General features: G+C 43.3%; 1 protein-coding gene across 2 annotated transcripts in view; it reads left to right on the top strand.

Annotated features, from left to right (window-relative positions):
- n4bp3 (NEDD4 binding protein 3) overlaps positions 1-15,590 on the top strand; it is a 52,094-nt gene extending 36,504 nt beyond the window's left edge. For both annotated transcript variants that reach the window (XM_079501709.1, XM_079501710.1), the window contains exons 2-12: positions 83-295; positions 589-683; positions 1,307-1,490; positions 5,262-5,474; positions 6,582-6,703; positions 7,334-7,541; positions 7,686-7,778; positions 9,893-10,177; positions 11,713-11,980; positions 12,772-12,899; positions 13,161-15,590. In XM_079501709.1, coding sequence (XP_079357835.1) covers positions 116-295; positions 589-683; positions 1,307-1,490; positions 5,262-5,474; positions 6,582-6,703; positions 7,334-7,541; positions 7,686-7,778; positions 9,893-10,177; positions 11,713-11,980; positions 12,772-12,899; positions 13,161-13,451 — 2,067 coding nt within the window. In that variant the 5' untranslated portion in view covers positions 83-115 and the 3' untranslated portion in view covers positions 13,452-15,590. The remainder of the gene's footprint in view (positions 1-82; positions 296-588; positions 684-1,306; positions 1,491-5,261; positions 5,475-6,581; positions 6,704-7,333; positions 7,542-7,685; positions 7,779-9,892; positions 10,178-11,712; positions 11,981-12,771; positions 12,900-13,160) is intronic.
- Positions 15,591-20,224: the final 4,634 nt, after the last annotated feature.

A 20,224-nucleotide genomic window follows, 5' to 3' on the forward strand; every position in this document is an offset into this window, starting at 1 on the left:
TTTTCAAAGCATTTGGAAGATGTTGGACGATGTCTGCACCGTGTGTTCAACGGCCTCTTCTTGTCTCTCCAACCTGCCACAGAGCTCGTCTCGCGCCCGCCCCGTCTTCTGACCAATGGCAACGTCGGTCCAGACTCTCCCTCTGACGCGTGACCCCGGCAAAAAGTTCCGCGCCGCCGCCTTCCCGGCGGGCCCGTCGCCCCTGACGTTCCGCTGCGGTATGGGCAGCGTCGGCAGCCTGGTGGACCGGCCAGACATCGTGTCTCCCAGCAGAGCCAACCGCGCCGTGCCCCAGGTGAGTCTCTATAGGGACGTTTGCCAAAAATAGCCGATCTACAAACTTGTAGATCCGATATTTTTGGCAAATCAATTTGTGCAAATGTGCTCTTTACGGTCTGTTTTATTATCAAGTACAGAAGGGTTTAAGTGGTACTGAATTTGCAGCTCAACAAAAGCTAATTAGTATTGTATGACGGAGGACAATTTCACGATAAATTAGAATCTCTGCGATATGATTATTCTGAACTTACCATTCTTCTTTTTTTAATCACGATAAATGATAATAAGGATTATGGGGTCCCATCCCAGGTGAGACCCCGGCAGCAGCAGCAGCAGCAGAACCACAGCCTTCTGAAGAAAGGCTTCAACCAGAGAGAGCTGCTTAACTACCTCAACATCAGCAGGTAGGCCTATACTGGGCTGGGGGTCCTGGGGGTCTCACATGTAGGTATACTGGGCTGGGGGTCCTGGGGGTCTCACATGTAGGTATACTGGGCTGGGGGTCCTGGGGGTCTCACATGTAGGTATACTGGGCTGGGGGTCCTGGGGGTCTCACATGTAGGTATACTGGGCTGGGGGTCTTGGGGGTCTCACATGTAGACTACAACACCAAAAGGTTTCTGTCGGACCCCCATCTGAAAATATGCTGTTATGCTTCAGGGACCCCCAGAAGCAAAGATTTGAATTTTTTAAAAATCACTTTAAAAATATACTGTATATAATATATATTTTTTTAATTTTTTTGTATTTTTAAATGTTCAAGATATGAGATAGCTTGTTTGCGCTATTTTTTTACTTTTGAGTTTCTATTTGAGTAGAGTTTCTATTTTTAGAACATTTATCCTAAAAGCCAAGACAAGTAATGTTTTGATAGATGGCATTTTATCCAGTAGAGTCTCTACTGGAACTCTACTGGAGGAATGGAACACCTTAAGTCCCAACCTACAGTAAGTACACTGGCCAGGGCTTAAAGAGGTAAAAAGGTGACACGGTTCTCTGTAGCTCTGCTGTGCTTTTCACCAATCAGGAAGGAGCCCAAAGCCAAGGACAGTGTCCCTGGCGTGACCTCTGGCGTGACCTCTGGTGTGACCTCTGGCGTGACCTCTGCGAAGAGGGAGCGTGCCGACGAGGACGAGGACATCTTCGCCCAGGTCTACCAGAAAGACGGCACAGAGAACAACTCACTGCCCATTGGTGGAAAGTACGAGAAGGTGAGCCACGCTTTGTCCGCTAAAAACTATGACGAGAAATCATACTCCGCCTTTTTCACAGACGAAAAAACAGAATAAAAACTAAGCAATGTTGACTAAAACTAAAAAGAAATGTTAGGATTTATTGATTGATTGATTGATTGATTGATTGATTAATTGAAGAATTTTAACAGTTACATTTACAGTACATTTCAAGCACAACTCAATATAAGACTGTTAACTGTGGACGACACCATAAAGCATTACACTTGTTCACAATAGGGTCCAAATTTGGAGGGAATATTGTCATGGCCAGTGGCCTTGTGGGGTTGAAGGGTTGCAATGGACACGCCCCCAAGCCGGTGTATAGCAGTGTATAGTGTGTATAGTAATAAACTTTCCTTAATGATTATATCTGGTTTCAGTATTAATTTATGATATATTTTCTCTATTATTAAGGTTATTTTTGCAGTCAGTTTGTATTGGTGGTGGGGAGGGGGGCGGGGCAGGGGTCGCGAGACATGGCCAAAGCATTTACGGGGGTCCCCAGACAAAAACGTTGAGAACCCCTGCTCTACACTAAAGCGCCCAGAGTGGGAGGGCAGTTTGTTAACCAGAGTTGTTGCAATGTTTGTAAAGAAGATGTTTAAGTAGTTGGCTACATCAAGCTTGTCAGTGATGAGGGTGTCGTTCGATTTGATGTTTATGTTTGTAAGCCTGGTTTTTGGAATCATGGGACTAGTGGAGAAGAGATCCAGTAGAATTAGCTGTCTCCTGTGGACAGGTGGTGAAAATTAGCACTTGTAAGAAATGCATATACAAATTGTACAATTGACTGATGCTTCCTGGATCAACGGGAACCAAAACTTGAAGAAAAGGACAGATCCGAGCACTCGAAAAATAGGAGAGGACGTAACAAAAGTTATAAAAAGCCTTGCAGCCTTTAATAGTTTTGCGCGATGCTCCGAAAATATCGATCTACAAGCTCGAAAGCAGGCATTACGAGATTTACGACGCCATCATAGCCCGCCAAAATACATCTTTCTTGACTAAATTAACTGTGAATTTTGTTGTCAAAAATCTTACAATATTTTGTTAACTAAAACTAGACTAAAATCTGACTAAAAGTAAATGCTGTCAGAATTATTAACACTGCACAGCAGTGGAAGGATGTCGATGGTTCACTGTCGACTTGACAGTTTCCCCTGTAGTTTAACTGTCAAAACGCAGTACGTTTTTAGGACAAGAGATTGGCAAATCTAGCCAAATCTAATACCATGGTATGTTGTGTCTTTATCACAGCAGTGGAACTAAGTCTCCGGCGGTCTCGGCTGAATTGATCAGAGCTACAGTAAAGAACACAGAACGCAGCACACAGGCTGGAACAACCGTATCGATTCAAACAGAAACAGTGTGATTTATGTGAGCCGGCGTGGAGCTTCCCCCTGACTCAGCTCTAGCTGTCTCGAACTTCATCATCCCTCTTCGCCCCTTTTCCTCTTTAAGTGAGCTGTTCCCAATTCATCTCTCATCTGATAACACGAGGGGTCTTCATCAATAGGGGGTCCGGGACCCCTAGGGGTCCTCAGAGTTACTATATGGGGGCTTCTTTTGCATTAAACACTTGAACCCTATAGAATCCCAAATCTGTGGGAAATTGATGATCTTGATGATGATCTTGATGAAACACATCTTGATGATGTCATCAAGATGTGTTTCACCATGTTAATGATTTTTTTCATACTTACAGTTCTAGGAAACACAGAATGGGGGGACTTTCTTTTATTATTTCCACACAACAGCTCTAAGGTATATTAATGACATAGTAAAATGTTGAAAATGAGTGGAATGCCCCTTTAAACTACCAGTTCCATTGATCCAAGATGAGCACAAAAATAGAACAATTAAAAAACATCACTGTAGTGGCTACTACTCATTAAAACTTGATGAAGCTTCCAGATAATGGTTTTAATTTAAAAAATATTATCTGGGAGTTTCATCAAGTGTGCGGTCTCTATTTTTAATGTTTTGACATATATTGGCTATGCCCAGTGGTGTACTGGTGGTGATCCTTTAACTGGAGGGATGCCATTTTTCATGACATCACGTGCACCGTGCATGCACACTCGCAAATGCACATGCTTGACCAGCATTATGAAATTATGAAATTAATTTTAGTTTATGTGTGTATGATCGCATAGAGTGCCGAAGTCCTGAGGTCACTTGCTCGTCCCCTTGATTCCCCTTGAAGTAGTTTCTCTATGGAGAATAACATGGGGTCATCTTAAAATCGTTTCATATAAGCAAAAATATAAGCAAAAATAAACATGCTGTCTCTGCGTTATTGTCAGGGAGGTGTCTCTGTATCGTTTGCGACAGTCAGTCACTCATATATGATACAGTCTGTTTCTAGCGAAAATGTACTGTAACTAATTCAGCAGCAGTAACAATATAGCGTTTTTTTCTCAGCCAGTTGATTCTTCATGAGTGAAGCGGCCTGGAAGATTTGTTTATTTTTCAAACACAGTTCTTATATGAGGCGATCTAAAATCCCCCTATGGAGATTACAATGCAAATAAAAAGTACATGAACCTGTGGATTTGCGCCCTCTACCAATATTGACGTCAGACTTCGGTGCTCTATTGCGATGCATTGTAAGCTTGTAGATCGGCTATTTTCAAATGGCCAAAATGTATAGAGTAAGGGCTGAAGTGGTTACTGTATGTTTTGTAATAATAATCAAAATCTACAAAGGGGCGGCGGTGGCTCAGGGGTAGAGTGGCTGGATGGTAACCGCAAGGTTGCCAGTTCGAACCTGGGCTCCCCCAGAGTTAGGGTGCACTCACACGGTTCATGCAATTCTCTGTGCTCGTTGGGTGTTGTGTCATGGCCGCCCAGCGGCCCAATGCATTTCCAATGGAGGTCACATGGTTTGACCCAACATTGTGTTGTGTGAGGGGGAGGGGCGCAGTCGTGCGCCCCTCCCCCTCACACAACACAATGTTGGGTCAAACCATGTGACCTCCATTGGAAATACATTGGGCGGCCATGACACAACACAACATGCATCCAACGAGCATCCAACGAGCACAGAATTGCATGAAAGGTGTGAGCTCAGCCTTAGGGTGCACTCACACGGTTAATGCAATTCTCTGTGCTCGTTGGGTGTTGTGTCATGGCCGCCCAGCGGCCCAATGCATTTCCAATGGAGGTCACATGGTTTGACCCAACATTGTGTTGTGTGAGGGGGAGGGGCGCAGTCGTCCGCCCCTCCCCCTCACACAACACAATGTTGGGTCAAACCATGTGACCTCCATTGGCAATACATTGGGCGGCCATGACACAACACAACATGCATCCAACGAGCATCCAACGAGCACAGAATTGCATGAAAGGTGTGAGCTCAGCCTTAGTGTCGAAGTGTCCTTGAGCAAGACACTGAACCCCTAATTGCTCCTGATGTGCTGGTTGGTGCCTTGCATGGTTTCTGCCGCCATCGGTGTATGAATGTGTGTGTGAAGGGGTGAATGTAATGCACAATCTATGTAAAGTGCCTTGGATAAAGGCGCTATATAAATGCACCATTTACCACATAACTAGTGACTAAAGTTTTCAAATAAACGTAGTGGAGTAAAAGTACAATATTTGCCTCCGAGATGTAGTGGAGTAGAAGTAAAAGTAGTGGAAATTGGAAATACTCCAGTAAAGTACAAATGAATGATAAATGCACTTAGTTACTTTCCACCACTGCTCTTGTCAACGGTCGCCCTTTGTTCCCTCCTCTCCTTCCAGTCTCGCCTGAGGCCGTCGGCCTTCAAGCCCGTCACTCCCAAAAACTTCAGCTCCATGCAGAACCTGTACCCTTCGTCCAAGATGGAGGACGCTGACCACGGCGTGTCCAACGGGCTGCACCTGGCGTACGCCCACGCCCCCAAGGCCGTCTCCACCTCCTCGTCCTCGTCCTCGCCCTCCCGCCATGGAGGACCCACAACCGCAGGCAACAAGGTACCCTAACACGTGCCTGGCGCTTTCTTACGCGTCTAATTTCTCTATTGCCCCGGCCTGCTTCCCAATGTTTAGAGCAGTGGTTTTCAACCCTTTTCATATCATTATTTATTGGGCATGTACGCCACAGACCACCATGTGATGAGATTTAGCCTCTCAGACCCAAAACTTAGAATATTCTGTTGTCGTTGGATAATATCTTGTCCACAATTCCATGATGTGTTGGTAGTAGGAGAGATAACAGGCAAAGTTGATCAGATGCTTAACAATGGACCCGTATGGCCATTTGGTTTCACTCTCAAGAGTTAAAGATATAAGGGTCCATTTGGTTGCCAACTCTCCATCATTTAGCTGGGGATCACCTAGAATCCCTTCAAGGACCACTGGTTGAAAACCACTGGTTTAGACTGTGACACTGAATCTGTGTGCTGTCGAGCAAAAAACATGTTTTTGTCGTAGAAGATTTGCACACAAAAGTAAGACAACGGGTCACAATGCAGAGCGTTGAAAGCTTGTAGATCGACTATTTTCGCTATTTGACATATCTGTTATTCTGTCATGGAGAAGAAGCCGACTGAGTCAGTGAATAGGTGCAGTGGTGGAAAGTAACTAAGTACATTTACTAAAGTGCTGTAGTTAAGTACAAATTTGAGTATTTCCACTTTTCAATAATTTTACTTGTACTCCACTACATCTCAGATCCAAATATTACAAGTGACAATTATTTGAAAACTTTATTTAGTTACTAGTTACTTTGTAGATTTGGATTATTATTACAAAACATACATTAACCATGTCTATATATGTCTACTCTATATGTATATACATTTTGGCCATTTGAAAATATTTTTTTAAATGGGGCATTCTGCATAATGGGGACTTTCTACTTTTGGCACTTTAAGTCAATTTTGATACCAATACTTTTGTACTTTTACTCAAGTAAACTTGTATTTCTACATTGCAGTACAAAGAGTACATTTTCCATCACTGCATAAGTGGCATAGCTCCACCATGGCCAGTGTTTTTGAGTCACATGGCGTTGCTATTATTAAGCGTGTTATTGGCGTGATGACGAACGGCTGCCTTAATTGTGAGCGTCCGTTGCAGGCCCTGTCATCAGTGCGTGCGACGACCCAGGACGATGACAACCTCTCTGATTCAGGTCATAACTCCATGAACAGCCTGCCTCCATACCGACCGCCCTTCCGCCCACACCTCGCTCACATCAGGTACACACTTATTATTTTCCCTTTTGCATTCAGCTGGTACGTGGTGAGGTAAAGCAGTGTTTCTCAAACTCTGACAGTATACAAATTAAACCAAATGGACCCGTTAGGGTTCACTGGGTTTCATTTCTATACTGTCAGAGCTGCAGACTTGTGTGGGTCAATTTAGACCCACTTTTGAGAACCAATGCTGTAAAGCAGGGGTATTCAACTGGCGAAATGGGGCCCGCAGGCCCTGGAACGATTTTCCAATGAAAGTTACAGGTATGGTGTGTGTCCATCATATTCAAGGGCCTTTGGGGAGGCCTTTGGGGAGAGCCCCCCCCCCCCCCCCCCCCCCCCAACACACAATCATTCTACAGTTGTGGCTCCCTGCCTAATCTAGTTGAATACCCCTGCTGTAAAGTAGCTGAGTACATTAAATTAAAGCCGTATTTTTGAAGGGCGCTAGCCCCTCCTATATTCAGCTATTAGTGTAGATTTCCGTCTTACACAAACTCTCATTGACAATGAATGGAGAATTTACGTCATATGTGGACGAAGCGTTTCCAATAGCTGCGGATGACAGTTCACAAAACTTTCTTCCACCAATGTAAAATGTCTCCTCTCCTCCTCTCCCCTCCTCTCCTCCAGCGCCTCCATGGGTCACATCAACACCATCGGCTCCCTGGACCGAGCGTGTCTGTCCCAGAAGGTGGCGGGGGGCTCTGGGGGCGTGGTCATGGCGGACATGGCCCACATGACGTGTCGGAGCATGGCCACGCTGACGCGCCTGGCGCCCTACGGCGGAGAGGCTCCGCCCCCTTACGAGCTGGCCCTCTCCGTCTCTGTGGAGGAAATGGTTCGTATACCGACATGAACAAAGACAGCCACCATCTCTTACAAATATTGACACCAAGGTTTCCAAAGATGTCATCAGATGTGATGACAGCCGGATGGATGGAGACGTTTGATTACAGGTCTACTGCGCTTTGTCCCCGTCCAGGTGCGTGACCTGGAGGAGCGGCTGGTGGAGAAAGAACACGAGCTGAAGCAGATGAAGAGGAACCTGGATGAGAGCGAGGGAGCCATCGCTCAGGTGAGTCAGACTAGTGTCAGCATGTCACTGCAGGCTTCATCCTCTTAGATTTTAGATTACATTAGATTCAATGTATTGTCACAGCACACAGTATACAAATACTTTGACAATGAAATGAAGAGTGGTGTCTAGCCAGATGTTATGCACCTGGCCTAGGGGGTGCCAAGGTACACAACAAAAAACAGGGGAGACGCAGTTTACCAAAGAAATAGAATTTATTAATTAAGCAAAAATAAGGAATCAAAGAATAAATCATGGATAAACCGATGAAGTGTGGAAATCAGTAGTCAGTGGTGTAGTGCGTGTATGCATGGGTGAAATGTATGTGTGTGTGTGCGTGTTGTATGTATTAACAGAAATGTTGAAAAGTGTGTATGGTGGAAAAGGTGCAGGAGGCAAATGAAAAGAACAGAACTGAGGAAGGACTGGGGAAGCAGGCATTTATAGGGCGTCGACACCCGGGCCCAGGTGCGAGCCACTTAGGCTGATCATCATGATTAGGCTCTGCTCCCCAATCCTATTGGACAGAGAACAGAAATGATTAGGGGCAAAGCAACTACACACAACCACATAAATAAGTGAAGTAGGACAATCTGTACAGTGCTAGCAATGCATGATGAAGATAATATATGCATATATACAGTATACACACCCACCCACACTCTCTAACAAGCATGAGTTCAGATCAAGGCCCCAGTGAGGCTCTCCAACGTTGAAGCACTCATCCCTAGTGGTAAGAGGAGGGACTGCAGGCGGACCCGTGGAGTTATGACGAGGAAACCCTGTGCAGCTGGGCTTTAACGTTGAGCACGTTTGCACTTCCGCATTTTGGCCCAAATCGAAAAAATGCGGAAGTAGACGGTTCTTCCGGGTGCTTCAAAATGCCACTGAGCAACTTCCACTGAAACGAATTGCGGGGGGGCGGGGCTATCGCTTCGGTTCAGTCTCTATCTTTTTATTACTCTATGGTTCAGATGGGTAGAGGGATGGAGGGACGGAAGGGGTGTCATTGGGGAGGGGCAGAGTTCAGCAAGGAGACAGCAACAGGAAAGAAGCTGTTCCTAAGCCTACTATACGGAGAGTAAGACTCTCTGTCAGAGAGGTGTGATAAGCACTGCCATCTGTTTCTTTTTTAACCCTAGAACACTAAACAATCCCTTTTGTCAAACCATCACTAAACACGGGTATATTGTAAAACCCATAGAAAATACTTCTCATCAAAATATATTGATGTACACTGTACAGCAATGTAACATGGCAACTTGAGGTACTCTTCTTTAAGACTTTTAAAAAAAAACAAAAAAATCATGCAGGAGCCCTATCATAGGGGGCAAAATTGGTGAAAAATGTGGGTATGGGTATTATTTAAAAAAGATATTCCTAAAATAAAACCACCTCAGACATCAGCAACATTATGAAAATTACAACATTACATGTTTAGTTTTCTATGGTTGAAGCCATTATCTTTCTTCTATGTTGACTCAGAAGAACCCTAGACCCTATATCACTGGACCATTCTCACAATCATGCAGGAATGAGTGGACCAAAGGAGAAGTTCCTAGCTCCATTATTAGTTTTTTAGGAATATTTCTAAAATAATACCCACATTTTCACCGATTATGATAGGGCCCCCCATATATATATATTTTTTTTTTGTGAAAAATCATGATGAAATATTAAAGAAGTGTACCTGAAGTTGCCATGTATTGCTGTACTACATATTTTGATGAGAAATATATATATATATATATATATATATATTTTTTTTTTTTATGTTTTTTTTGTGGCTTTCGCCTTTATTTTATATATTTTATGGAGGGACAGACAGTAGGCTGACAGGAAATGGGGAGAGAGATGGGGGGAAGACATGCAGTAAAGGCCGTCGGGATCGAGAGTCGAACCCGCGGCACACTGCCAGGCTGGATTACCAGCCAAGGTGCCTGGACCACTGAGCCATGGCCCAGGCCGATGAGAAATATTTTATGGAATATATTACATGGGTAAAATATACCCGGGTTTAGTGATGGTTTGACAAAAGTTACATTCAGTGTTCTAGTTCACTTCCTCGTTTCACTGAACAGTTTTCTCTCTAACGGCTCCCTGACGGCACGCAGGTGTTCGAGGGGAAACAGCGTCTGTGGGAGAAGGAGGTGGACGAGCTGAAGCAGCTGTACGCCGCCAAGCTGCGGCAGGTCTCCCAGCACGCCCAACGCTCGCAGCGCAGCATGCAGCTGCAGCTCTACAAGGCCCAGCAGGAGAAGAGGAGGCTGCAGGAGGACATGGACGCTCTAAGGATGGAGAGGAGCCGCCAGCGGGAGCAGCAGCAGGAGGAGGAGGAAGAAGAAGGAGCCGTCAGGGTGAAGGTCACCTCCCCCACGCTGGAGGAAACCCAGTGGCAGGTACTGTATTGTACTTAGAGTCCTTGCAGACTGGACGCGTTTTTCGGACAACCGGCGGAAAAACACTGCTAAAAATCTGAAAAACACAGTGTGGAGGGACCTTTAGGGTGACCAGATCCAAACTGTTCATTTGAGGGACAGAAGTATCGCTTGTGTGGGACGGTACAGGACGGGGTTTAACACAATCATTCCTGGGATTCCTTCAAAATAGGAATTCCAGAGTCCAGACGTCCTATGGATGGAATGTGTTATAGCAAATTATTACTTAAGTTGCTGCCTTGATGTCATATTCGACCATAGGCCGAATCATTGCCTGTCATTTTGTTATTAAACCCCTCTGGCGTCTGACTTTTTTTCCAATGCTAATTTTGGTCATGAGTGGTATGGCCGAATTGATACTGTATTTTAGGGGATATTTCTCATGTTATTTTAACATGCTTAAAAACACATCTTGCAGGAAAAGAGAGAGATTTACAACTGAAGAAAACCAACTAGTATAGGGCAGGCTAGGGGACAAACTAATAGGGCATTTGAACACTGATGTTGCCAGTCACAATGTGGGATGCCTGAAAAGTCTTATTGGAAATGAGGGACTGTCCCACGCAAAGGGGGACATCTGGTCACGCATTGTTATGGGTTCCCATTATTTTTTGGTTTCCAAAAGCAAAACTTTTCATGAATTAAACATTCTAAGATTTTTTTTCTGTAACTTCTGAAAAATCTAAGAAATTCCATAAATTAGGAGAAAATAATCTGCTATAGTGAAAATAGCAGATCTACAAGATTGTAGATCGTCTATTGAACCACTGCTGTACTGTACCACTCTGCCTGTCACTTTGTCGCTGTGTCAGAAACAAGAAACCTCTTATCTGCATATTTTTGTGTTCTTTTCGTAAATTTCGCAGTCGCGAAGTGACACAAGTTTTCAACATTTTGTTTTTCAAGATTCTTTTGAAAAAGCTCACAATGTGGCTATTTTCAAATTGCCGACAAGTTCTCATGTGGCCTATTAGTCGCTTCATTTGGGCTTGTTTTCCCTTAGCCTGGGACACATACCATGTCCCAGGTAGGGTCGGGAGCGGATGATAACTTACATCATGTTGTAGTCACTGGTTTGTAGTCATCAGGCCGGAACCTAAACCGAAACCAAAATTGCCCAAAAGAATTCCCTGCGATCAAGGGCATCATCATTTTAGGGCCTACCCAATAAAAGCCTTGATACGGCATATGAATCCGACAAGTTTCTTCAAGTACTTCTTGGAATAGTTAGTTTGGTATATCCATCTTGTATTCCAACTTATAGCGACTAGTGAGACTAAAAACAAACAGGAGGGAACAAAACAAAGCAACGCTGAAAAAACGGAACCAGATGGGGGTTGTTTGTTTGTTTGTTTGTTTGTTTTTCTCATCACACAGGCCATTTCGGAACGAATACCAGACTTTCCTCCGAGGTGGAAAGTCTGGTGACTCGATGTTAATTTTCCCTAGACCCGGTTGCTAATTCTTCTCACTCACTCAACACTGGTTCCCGGCAGGTGTGCCAGAAGTCGGGCGAGATCTCCCTGCTGAAGCAGCAGCTGAGGGTCTCCCAGGCTGAGGTGACCCAGAAGCTCAGCGAGCTGTTCCAGGTGAAGACGCAGCTCAGGGAGGTGCGCGCCGAGCTGCGCGGCCGCGACGCCCACATAGACGCGCTGCAGGGAACGCAGCAGCGGCAGCGCAGCAGACTCCACACGACCCCCGGCGCACACAACCACAACAACGCACACGACGAGGGGAGAGCGGCGGCCCAGGAGAGCACAGCAGGTACGGCGAGGGAGGAACAGCAGCTGGTGTTGTTCATTTACAATTGAAGGCATTTAGCAGACGTTCAAATCGAGAGCAATTTACAGTAAGGATGGAAAACACAAGGTAATATACATCAAATGAATAGAAACTTAATCTAGGATCATAGGTAAACCAAGAACCTATCATCATCATCGAATCTATCATCGAAAACAGTAGAATATCCAAAAAGACAATAATCTGTACATGAAACTATGCAGTATGCAAACTATGCAATGCACCCTATAGGATTAGGATGCCAGCTATACAAATGACCTGGCGTCTGTCTACATAACATTCTATCTAAATAACATTCTATATTCACATGAATACTACTAATAATAATAATTATTAGTCACTATGCAGACATGTAAACAGCATGTGGCACAGTCAGACATTAAGGCTTAAAGGTTCTGCCCAATTCAGCCATTTACACGTCGTCGGGATACCAATTTTATCCACCAGGCTGAGGTGGCATCTGAACATGTGCCCTATTTTTGTCAGTGCTAAACCCCTTATCCCTAAACTTCTATATAAAATGTATATAGTAAGTAGTAGTAGTAAAAAAGGCAAAGAAGTTTAGGGATAAGGGGTTTAGCACTGACGAAAATAGGGCCCTACCGTTTCTGGTTATGACAGTGCTGGAGAGCACGGGGAGACCCCTGTTACTGCACTCTATAGCAATTATTACTATCAGAATATAGAGCTTTAACATTTTAACAAAAAACAAAGAAGCTATGACTTACCCTACCTTTTATTTGGATGGCTTGCAGGAGGCTCCGGCAGCGCGGAGGAGGAGCAGCGGCTGCGTGCGCAGCTCCTGCTGGAGCGGCGGCAGAGCGAGGCCGCCGCCACGGCCTTCGAGGACGAGCGCCGCACGTGGCAGACGGAGAAGGACAAGGTTTGATTTTGATTTTATTTTATTTAGCACAGTATAAAAACAATACAAAGGGAAAAGTACGTACAATATAAAAAAGTAAAGTGCTAGGAGGAGGCAAGAAGCCCAAAGGCCTCAACCTCAAAACATTTAAACTAAGACATGATTTGAAAACAATATATTATTTACAGATAACCTGATTGCATAGTATAAAGAAAAGGTCTAGAACATGATTGGAAAAAAACGTGATTATCTAAACATGATTATCGAAAATGTATTGTCAAGGTGATCCGCTACCAGAGGGAGCTGCAGGCCAGCTACCTGGAGATGTTCCACCGCAACGAGGCCCTGGAGCAGGAGCTGCAGCTCCTCCGCGGCACCGGGAGGGAGTGCGGAGAAGGAGCAGCAGGAGGAGGAGGAGGAGGAGTGGACAGCAGGAACGGCACGCTGGAGAGGGAGTTTCCAGAGAGGAGGAGGGGGAGGAGGGAGGGGAGCGTGGGAGGCGGCGAGGAGGAGGACGAGAGACCTTCCTCGGGTCTGCCATGGATCGAGAGGATTGAATCTTCTGAGATCTGACTGTGTGGACGACGGCCACCGCGCATGCCCATAATACCCTCAACCTTTTTGACCCCATAAACCCCCCCTGTCGTCTTAACGGGGAACTTGGTCTAGAGCTAATGCGACTGCACTTTGGCTGCTTTCCTCCATCTACACGCCAAAGAACATTCACACAAAAAATGGCCTACAAGAACACAACGTGTCGCGGCACGTTTTGAGCTTGTAGATCGGCCATTTTTGGAGGGCGAATGTTCACCCCGGAATAGGCATGATTTCAGTGTGAAGGAGCATTTCACCCATCCAGTGTCAACCTTATCTTCATATGAGTGCTCCTCACTAATGCTCATTATTCCATTCTACTGTACTCTATCCATGTGCATGACTCTTTAAGGACCTGATGAACTAGCTGTCAGTCAGTGAGTTCCAACCTGTGGGCCGGGACCCACTGGTGCCTGGTGGGCCACGAGGGTATTGCAAGTGGGCCAAAGAAAATGCAAGGTTTCTTTAAAAAAAAAAAGTGAGAGAGAGAGGAAAAAACTTGAAAAATGTGTTTTCAGTTTGCCAATAAACGTAATAGTACTGTACCAAGCCGGGAACACAATAGATTGATTATTAAAAATAAACATTCTCTGAAAATGCACGTGGCCCATCCATGTACAGTAAGTACAGTATGGGTAGGCTGCAAACACTTTCGAGATTTTCAAGTGGGCCCCAGATGCGGAAAAGACTTGCCACCACCGGTCTACGACATCCACCAACCATTCCTTTGCTACCCTCTATATGCCATGATCCACGGGTCCATGCCCTTGTCCTGCAAAGACTAAAGCCCATTCTACAGATGCCTTTTAAATCACTAGTTCTCACACTTTTGGGTTATTGGGTTAAACACTATTAGGGTTATCCATTATTTTCTTAATATATTTATTATCAACAAATTTCAATAAAACATTTCTAATAGATTTTGTTTTAATATAATCGACGTCACTAAATTGAATCGTCTGATTAACTGAATAAGCCCTATTGTAGTACAACATCGTACAACGATGTCACCCAACAATACAAAAAGAAATGTTGTGAGCTTGTAGATCGGCATTTTATTTGTATTTCGGAAAATGTTTTTGGGAAAAATTACATGACAGTTTTCCCACAAAAAAATATTATTTTATTAAAATGTATTATTTTTATAATCAATTACATCGATTAATTTGATTAACTATTGCACCTTTATCACACACACACACAGACACACAAACACACACACACACACACACACACACACACACACACACACACTGGTACTAAGCAATGCTACAGAATTGCATCAAAACATTCTATCCATCTATGACAAAAAGAACAGTATCATCTGTATAAGCTTCAATAATGTACCCTCTCTGACTTTGTCCCAATAAATAACCTATAATCTGTTACTGTAAATGAATGAACACATGAATGTGTTGATTACTATTACATTTGGTTTGATACCGTAGTTACACTTGGTTGGGACTGCTGTATAGTTTGGGCTGTAAGTCGAGGATGCAAAGAGATTTGGTTTGGCCCAGTGGCGTCCCACTTGAGGTCCGGGAACCCCGTAGGGTTAGGGGGGTGCCAAAGATCAGAGGGGGTGGCGTGAGGCCTTGTCTGTCTGCTTGTAGCTGTAGGTGGTTGAAATGTTTAAACATGTTGCACAAAAGCATAACTCGCTTTCATCCATTTGAACCTGGCAACGCTATTTTTGGGCATGTCATTTTGTCAAAAAATAGTCCTAGAAATGTTCTAACGCGTTGCCATGTGACGCACTGTGAGCTTGTAGATCAGCTATTTTCACTCTCCATAATACAAGAACTATGTTGTGTGTGCGTACACTAGAAACACACACACACACACAAACACACACGTGGGTGGTCTCAGCTTTAGAAGGGGGACTCCAAGGGAAACTGTTTGGCAGCCACTGCTGTACTTATTGTTCTTTGGATTCAGGGTACGACCTTGGATCTGGCAGGCTAGCTGGACTGCTGGGGTTAAGTATCTAGGATTAGAGCTATCTGATGCCAAGGCACTAATTATATTTTGCCATTAAGAATACTATATGTACTACAAAAGGAAAGTTTATATTTTTGGATGTTTGTTTTTACTCCAATTTCTGCCACATGATCAACTGTACATTGCCTTTTTTCGTTTTTGTTTTTTCACTGTATGTCAAACTCACTTGTATGGACATAACAGGCCTCCTTTTACATCATTTAATTCACTGTTTCCCAAACACTGGGCCGGGACCCATTTGTGGGTCGCGGACACATTTTCATGGGTCCCCTTATTTTTGGTGTCCTACATTTTGTTTAGAATTTTTATTATTTCAAAACTTTTTAAAAAAACATTTTTTTTTCATGATTTAAAAACAGAATTCTATAAAAAAAATTCAGTAATTTCATGAATAAATCAAAGAAAAAGTAAGAAAATCGAAGAAATTCCATAAATTAGAAAAAATGTTTAAGAATAGCAGATCTACAAGCTTGCGTTGTAAGCTTGTAGATCTGCTACTTTCAGTTTGGGTCCTGGGCAAAAGTCTTATTACTTTTTCAGGTCTCCAGGTAAAAAGTTTGGGAAACACAGATTAAGATGATCTGAGCGTTTGAATCCGATCGATCCTGCTGGTTGAGGCCATTCATTACACACTGGCTGCGAATGGCACGCATCAGAACACTTGCCGCCATTGTTGTCCTATGTACATAGTACAATCTTAGAGTATATATAGTACAATAGTACATATACTACCCCATCAATGTGCGCTGTCCGAACTGTGTTCCAATAATGCTACTGCTCTATTTCCAGACATTGCCGCACGGTTGAATAAAGATCGTGTGTGTTCTCAGCGCAGCAGCGCTTCCAGTTGGTGCTATGGACAGTCAGTAGCCTACTGCGTCACAATTGGCATTTAGAATTGTGCCGGAGAGTGGAGACCTGCCACTACACAACAGCTAACGTTGTACATTGTATACACAGACATAAAAAAGATTCACTAAAATTCAAATACCAGCTCTGTTTTGACCTTGACTTTTGACCTTTATTGTTTTGAAAGTTTGTTTATGTACACTGTACAGTATGGATGTTATATTATGTTTGTTCTGGATTTATAATAAACATTTTATTGTGGTGTTGAAAATAGTCTAGAACAATACGATATGATACATGCACTGATTCGCTAGCCTGGATCCAACCCAAAGACCCCGCCCACTCTCTGAGTGGACTAAGATGCGCAGTCCACTCAGAGAGTGGGCGGGGTCTTTGGGCTGGATCCAGGCTAGTTCTTGCGTGGGTTCCAGTGCGTTCCGAGCTAAATTGTTTGCTTTGGAACCAGCACTCTTATAGGTCTGTAGAAATGTAACATTTAAGGAGCTTAAAGGTGCCGCAGTGGTAAAGGATCCTCCCACCAGTCTATAGAGGGTATGCGCGTGACATCATCAAACCCGGAAGTTATGCAGGAATGCCTACGGAGTGGGAAAAAAAGACTTTCTGGCCTTGATAGCCCATACATCCAAACAGAAAAGTCCTATCTGATTGCATTAAACAATGTTAAACTCACTTTGCATGTTGCTTTGGCACTCGATTTGTCACTCGATGTGCCATTCACATTAAGCATGCGCATACCCTCTATAGGGGCTAATTCGAATCCATTGTGGTGCATCCGGCACTATTGTCGATATGGGGGACGGAAGCCGGGCATGGTGATATTTATTTGTCACTTCCTTTATATTATTACTCTAACTAAGGTCACTTCACATACTCCTACGGGCTGAGGCAGCACCATGTCTCTTCTTGCTGTCTCTTCTTCCTGGTGGGGGCTCCTCACTGGCAGGTGAGCCAAATTGCCAATAGGATATGACCACAGTTACAACAAACAGAAATGTGGGGAGGATATTGGCAAGACGACTAAATCGCAGAGAAAAAAAGGGATAAAAAAAAAACATTTGTACATTTGTATTTTAACTCAGAGTTAAAATGAAATTTAAAACATTGAGAACCAGTGGTACGCTTATACTGTATAGATAGGCTAAATATACACGTGTCCATTACACCTATTATCTACTGAACTTCGGGCCAAGCCAATACATAAACTAGAGAAATCACTAGGCAAACGGATAAAACTTGTTATAACTTATACATTAGGCAAACGCTCTTGGAATGGGAAATAGAGGGGGAAATGGAATGGGTAGGGTTTTTTTGTATAAAACGTTGTAATACTGACGTTTGTGCAAAACACTCTTGAAATGAAAATAAGTATTGCATTTTGGGTTTTGAGCTTCCCTTTTTGATGTCTATTAAGTCACCTTAATTCATGTGGCAGATGCCAAAAATGTTTTGTATTTATTTAAATTATATATTTTAGGGGCATGTCATGTGGTCTACCTGTACAGCCTGTGTGATCTACTGGTCAATCTACCTTCTGGGCACCCCTGTTGTACAACATCCACAGGGCATAAATGCTGTCCCTGAGCGCATAGCTGAGGGCTTCATGACATCACTAAGAGAGGAGGTGGCTTTCAGCAGGGCTAATTAAATATGCTTTTTAGAGGCTTGGGTCCTTACGTAATAAAATACATTTACTCAAGTACCCACCGACCTCTGTATGCACACAGGCCCCCTTTCCACCGGTTGGTTCCCAATGGGAACCGGTTCAGTTCTTTTTGGTTTTTAGTCCATGAGCCAGAGTTCCAAAATTGGAACGTTAATTATGAATTGAGTGTTGAAAACCATACCTATATTAGATTGTTATCACCATGAAACTTCCAAAGTTGAGTACTTACACGAACACAATGATTTATTGTATTACAAATTTTACATTTTTAAATATGCAAATGGGTCATTATGTAGGAAAATATGCAAAATAATCGAAAATATGAAAAAGCTACTACTGTGGAAGGGTTATCATGTATTAATTTACTTGTATTGATCCTATAAACAATTTAATATAGGTCTAGTTTTTCCCCCCATTTTGGAGCTCTGGCTCATGGACTAAGAACCAAAAAGAACTGAACCGGTTCCCAGGGGGTCATACTGTAGGCTACACCTGATCATAACTGAACTCCAGGCCGAACCAATATCAACTGGAGAAACTAATTGGCAAACTGATAGAGCTGTTTATAAATTCTACAGTTCAACAGGGCATAAAGGCTGCCCCTGACCGCACCAATAAAACAGCCAGAGATGAGAGATGGGGGCTTTATGACAGCACTAACCAGAGAGAGGAGGTGGCTTGCAGCAGGGCTAATTAAATATGTTTTTTAGAGGCTTGGCCTTGGGTCTTTATCACTGTGTGTAGCCAGTGATGGCTACACACAGTGATAATGAAATACATTTACTCAAGTACAGTACATAAGGACAATTTTGAGTATGTAACCCTCACATAGCACCTCCCTTACACACAGTGTTGGGAAGGAGGACTCCGATTTTAGACGTAAGTATTGATACCACAATGTAGAAATACACTAAATGTCCTGCATTCAAAATACTTTTAAGTCAAAGTACAACGGTATTTTAGCATCATAATATAGGCTACTTAAAATAGCAAATGTAAAAGTGCTCGTTATGCAGAATGGCCATTTCAGAATCATATTACCATACCATGTTATTGGACTATGATTATTGATTATTAACCACTTAAGTCCGCCTTTTGAAAAATAGCCGGTCTCGAGGGGTGAAAGGTTGGCTAAGATGCAGACATAAGAGGATCTCTGTTTGCTCAAGGAACACAACAAATATAAACGCCCTCAAAGATAAAAGATACCAGGAAGTGACCCACAAATTTAACAAAAAACAAGTTGAGTGCTGGAAAGTACCAGAATGTAACCGCTTCAACCCTCTGTTCTTAGTCAAACAGGCCTCAGTTGCAACTGTAGGCCTACACTTTTTTCACTCTATCTCTTCGCCCCAAATAGCCAATAGAATGTATTGGGGCCCGGGGCCTTCCGAAGTAGGCCTACTGTATTGTAGGCTACTTGCATACAATTTTAAGGTGCTTTTACTTTACTTGAGTATGTCACTATTTAGAAAATATATTTTACTTCTGCCCCACTACATATCAGAGGAAACATTGTACTCTTTACTCCACTTTATCCATTTAGCCACTGGTCTACACCGGGCTCTGTGTCTTCCTGCATACAGTGTGTGTGTGTGTGTGTGTGTGTGTGTGTGTGTGTGTGCATGTGTGTGGTGTATAGCTGTGCTGTGCATATGGTGCTGTGTGTAAAGTATAAAGTATGACTCCATGCATGCACAGGTTTATTTTTAATTCAGGGTCATAACATGAATATTTGTGAGCATGTGTGTGACTCACCACCGGGGTCCTTTACCTCTACATCTCATCTGTTACATAAACCTGAGCTTCATATTCAACTGCATGGCTCAAATCAAGCCACAGACCATCCACTACTAGAGCAGCATATCAAGGACCCCCAAATCAATATGCATTTGGCCTGTGGACACTTTTCTGAAAATATTGTGCGCCATACAGCTGTACTATATTGTATTCTCTACCATATCTATATAGATGTAGTGGTTATCAGTACTAGTTATATTATATTAACATACTCTACCATAATAACTAGAATAAAAACAAAAGTGCCTTTGCATTCATAGCCCCCACTCGGTGGAATAAAAGTAATCTGCTTGTTTCGTAAGCAAGATCACCTTCTAACTATATATTCTGTTGTTTTGTGATTTGTATATTTTGTTTCTGTGTTTTCTCAGTTTTGAAAGGCCCCATATAAACAATCTTTACCTAACCAAACAGATTA

The sequence above is a fragment of the Electrona antarctica genome (assembly GCF_951216825.1).
Source record: "Electrona antarctica genome assembly, chromosome: 1".
Classification (NCBI taxonomy): domain Eukaryota; kingdom Metazoa; phylum Chordata; class Actinopteri; order Myctophiformes; family Myctophidae; genus Electrona; species Electrona antarctica.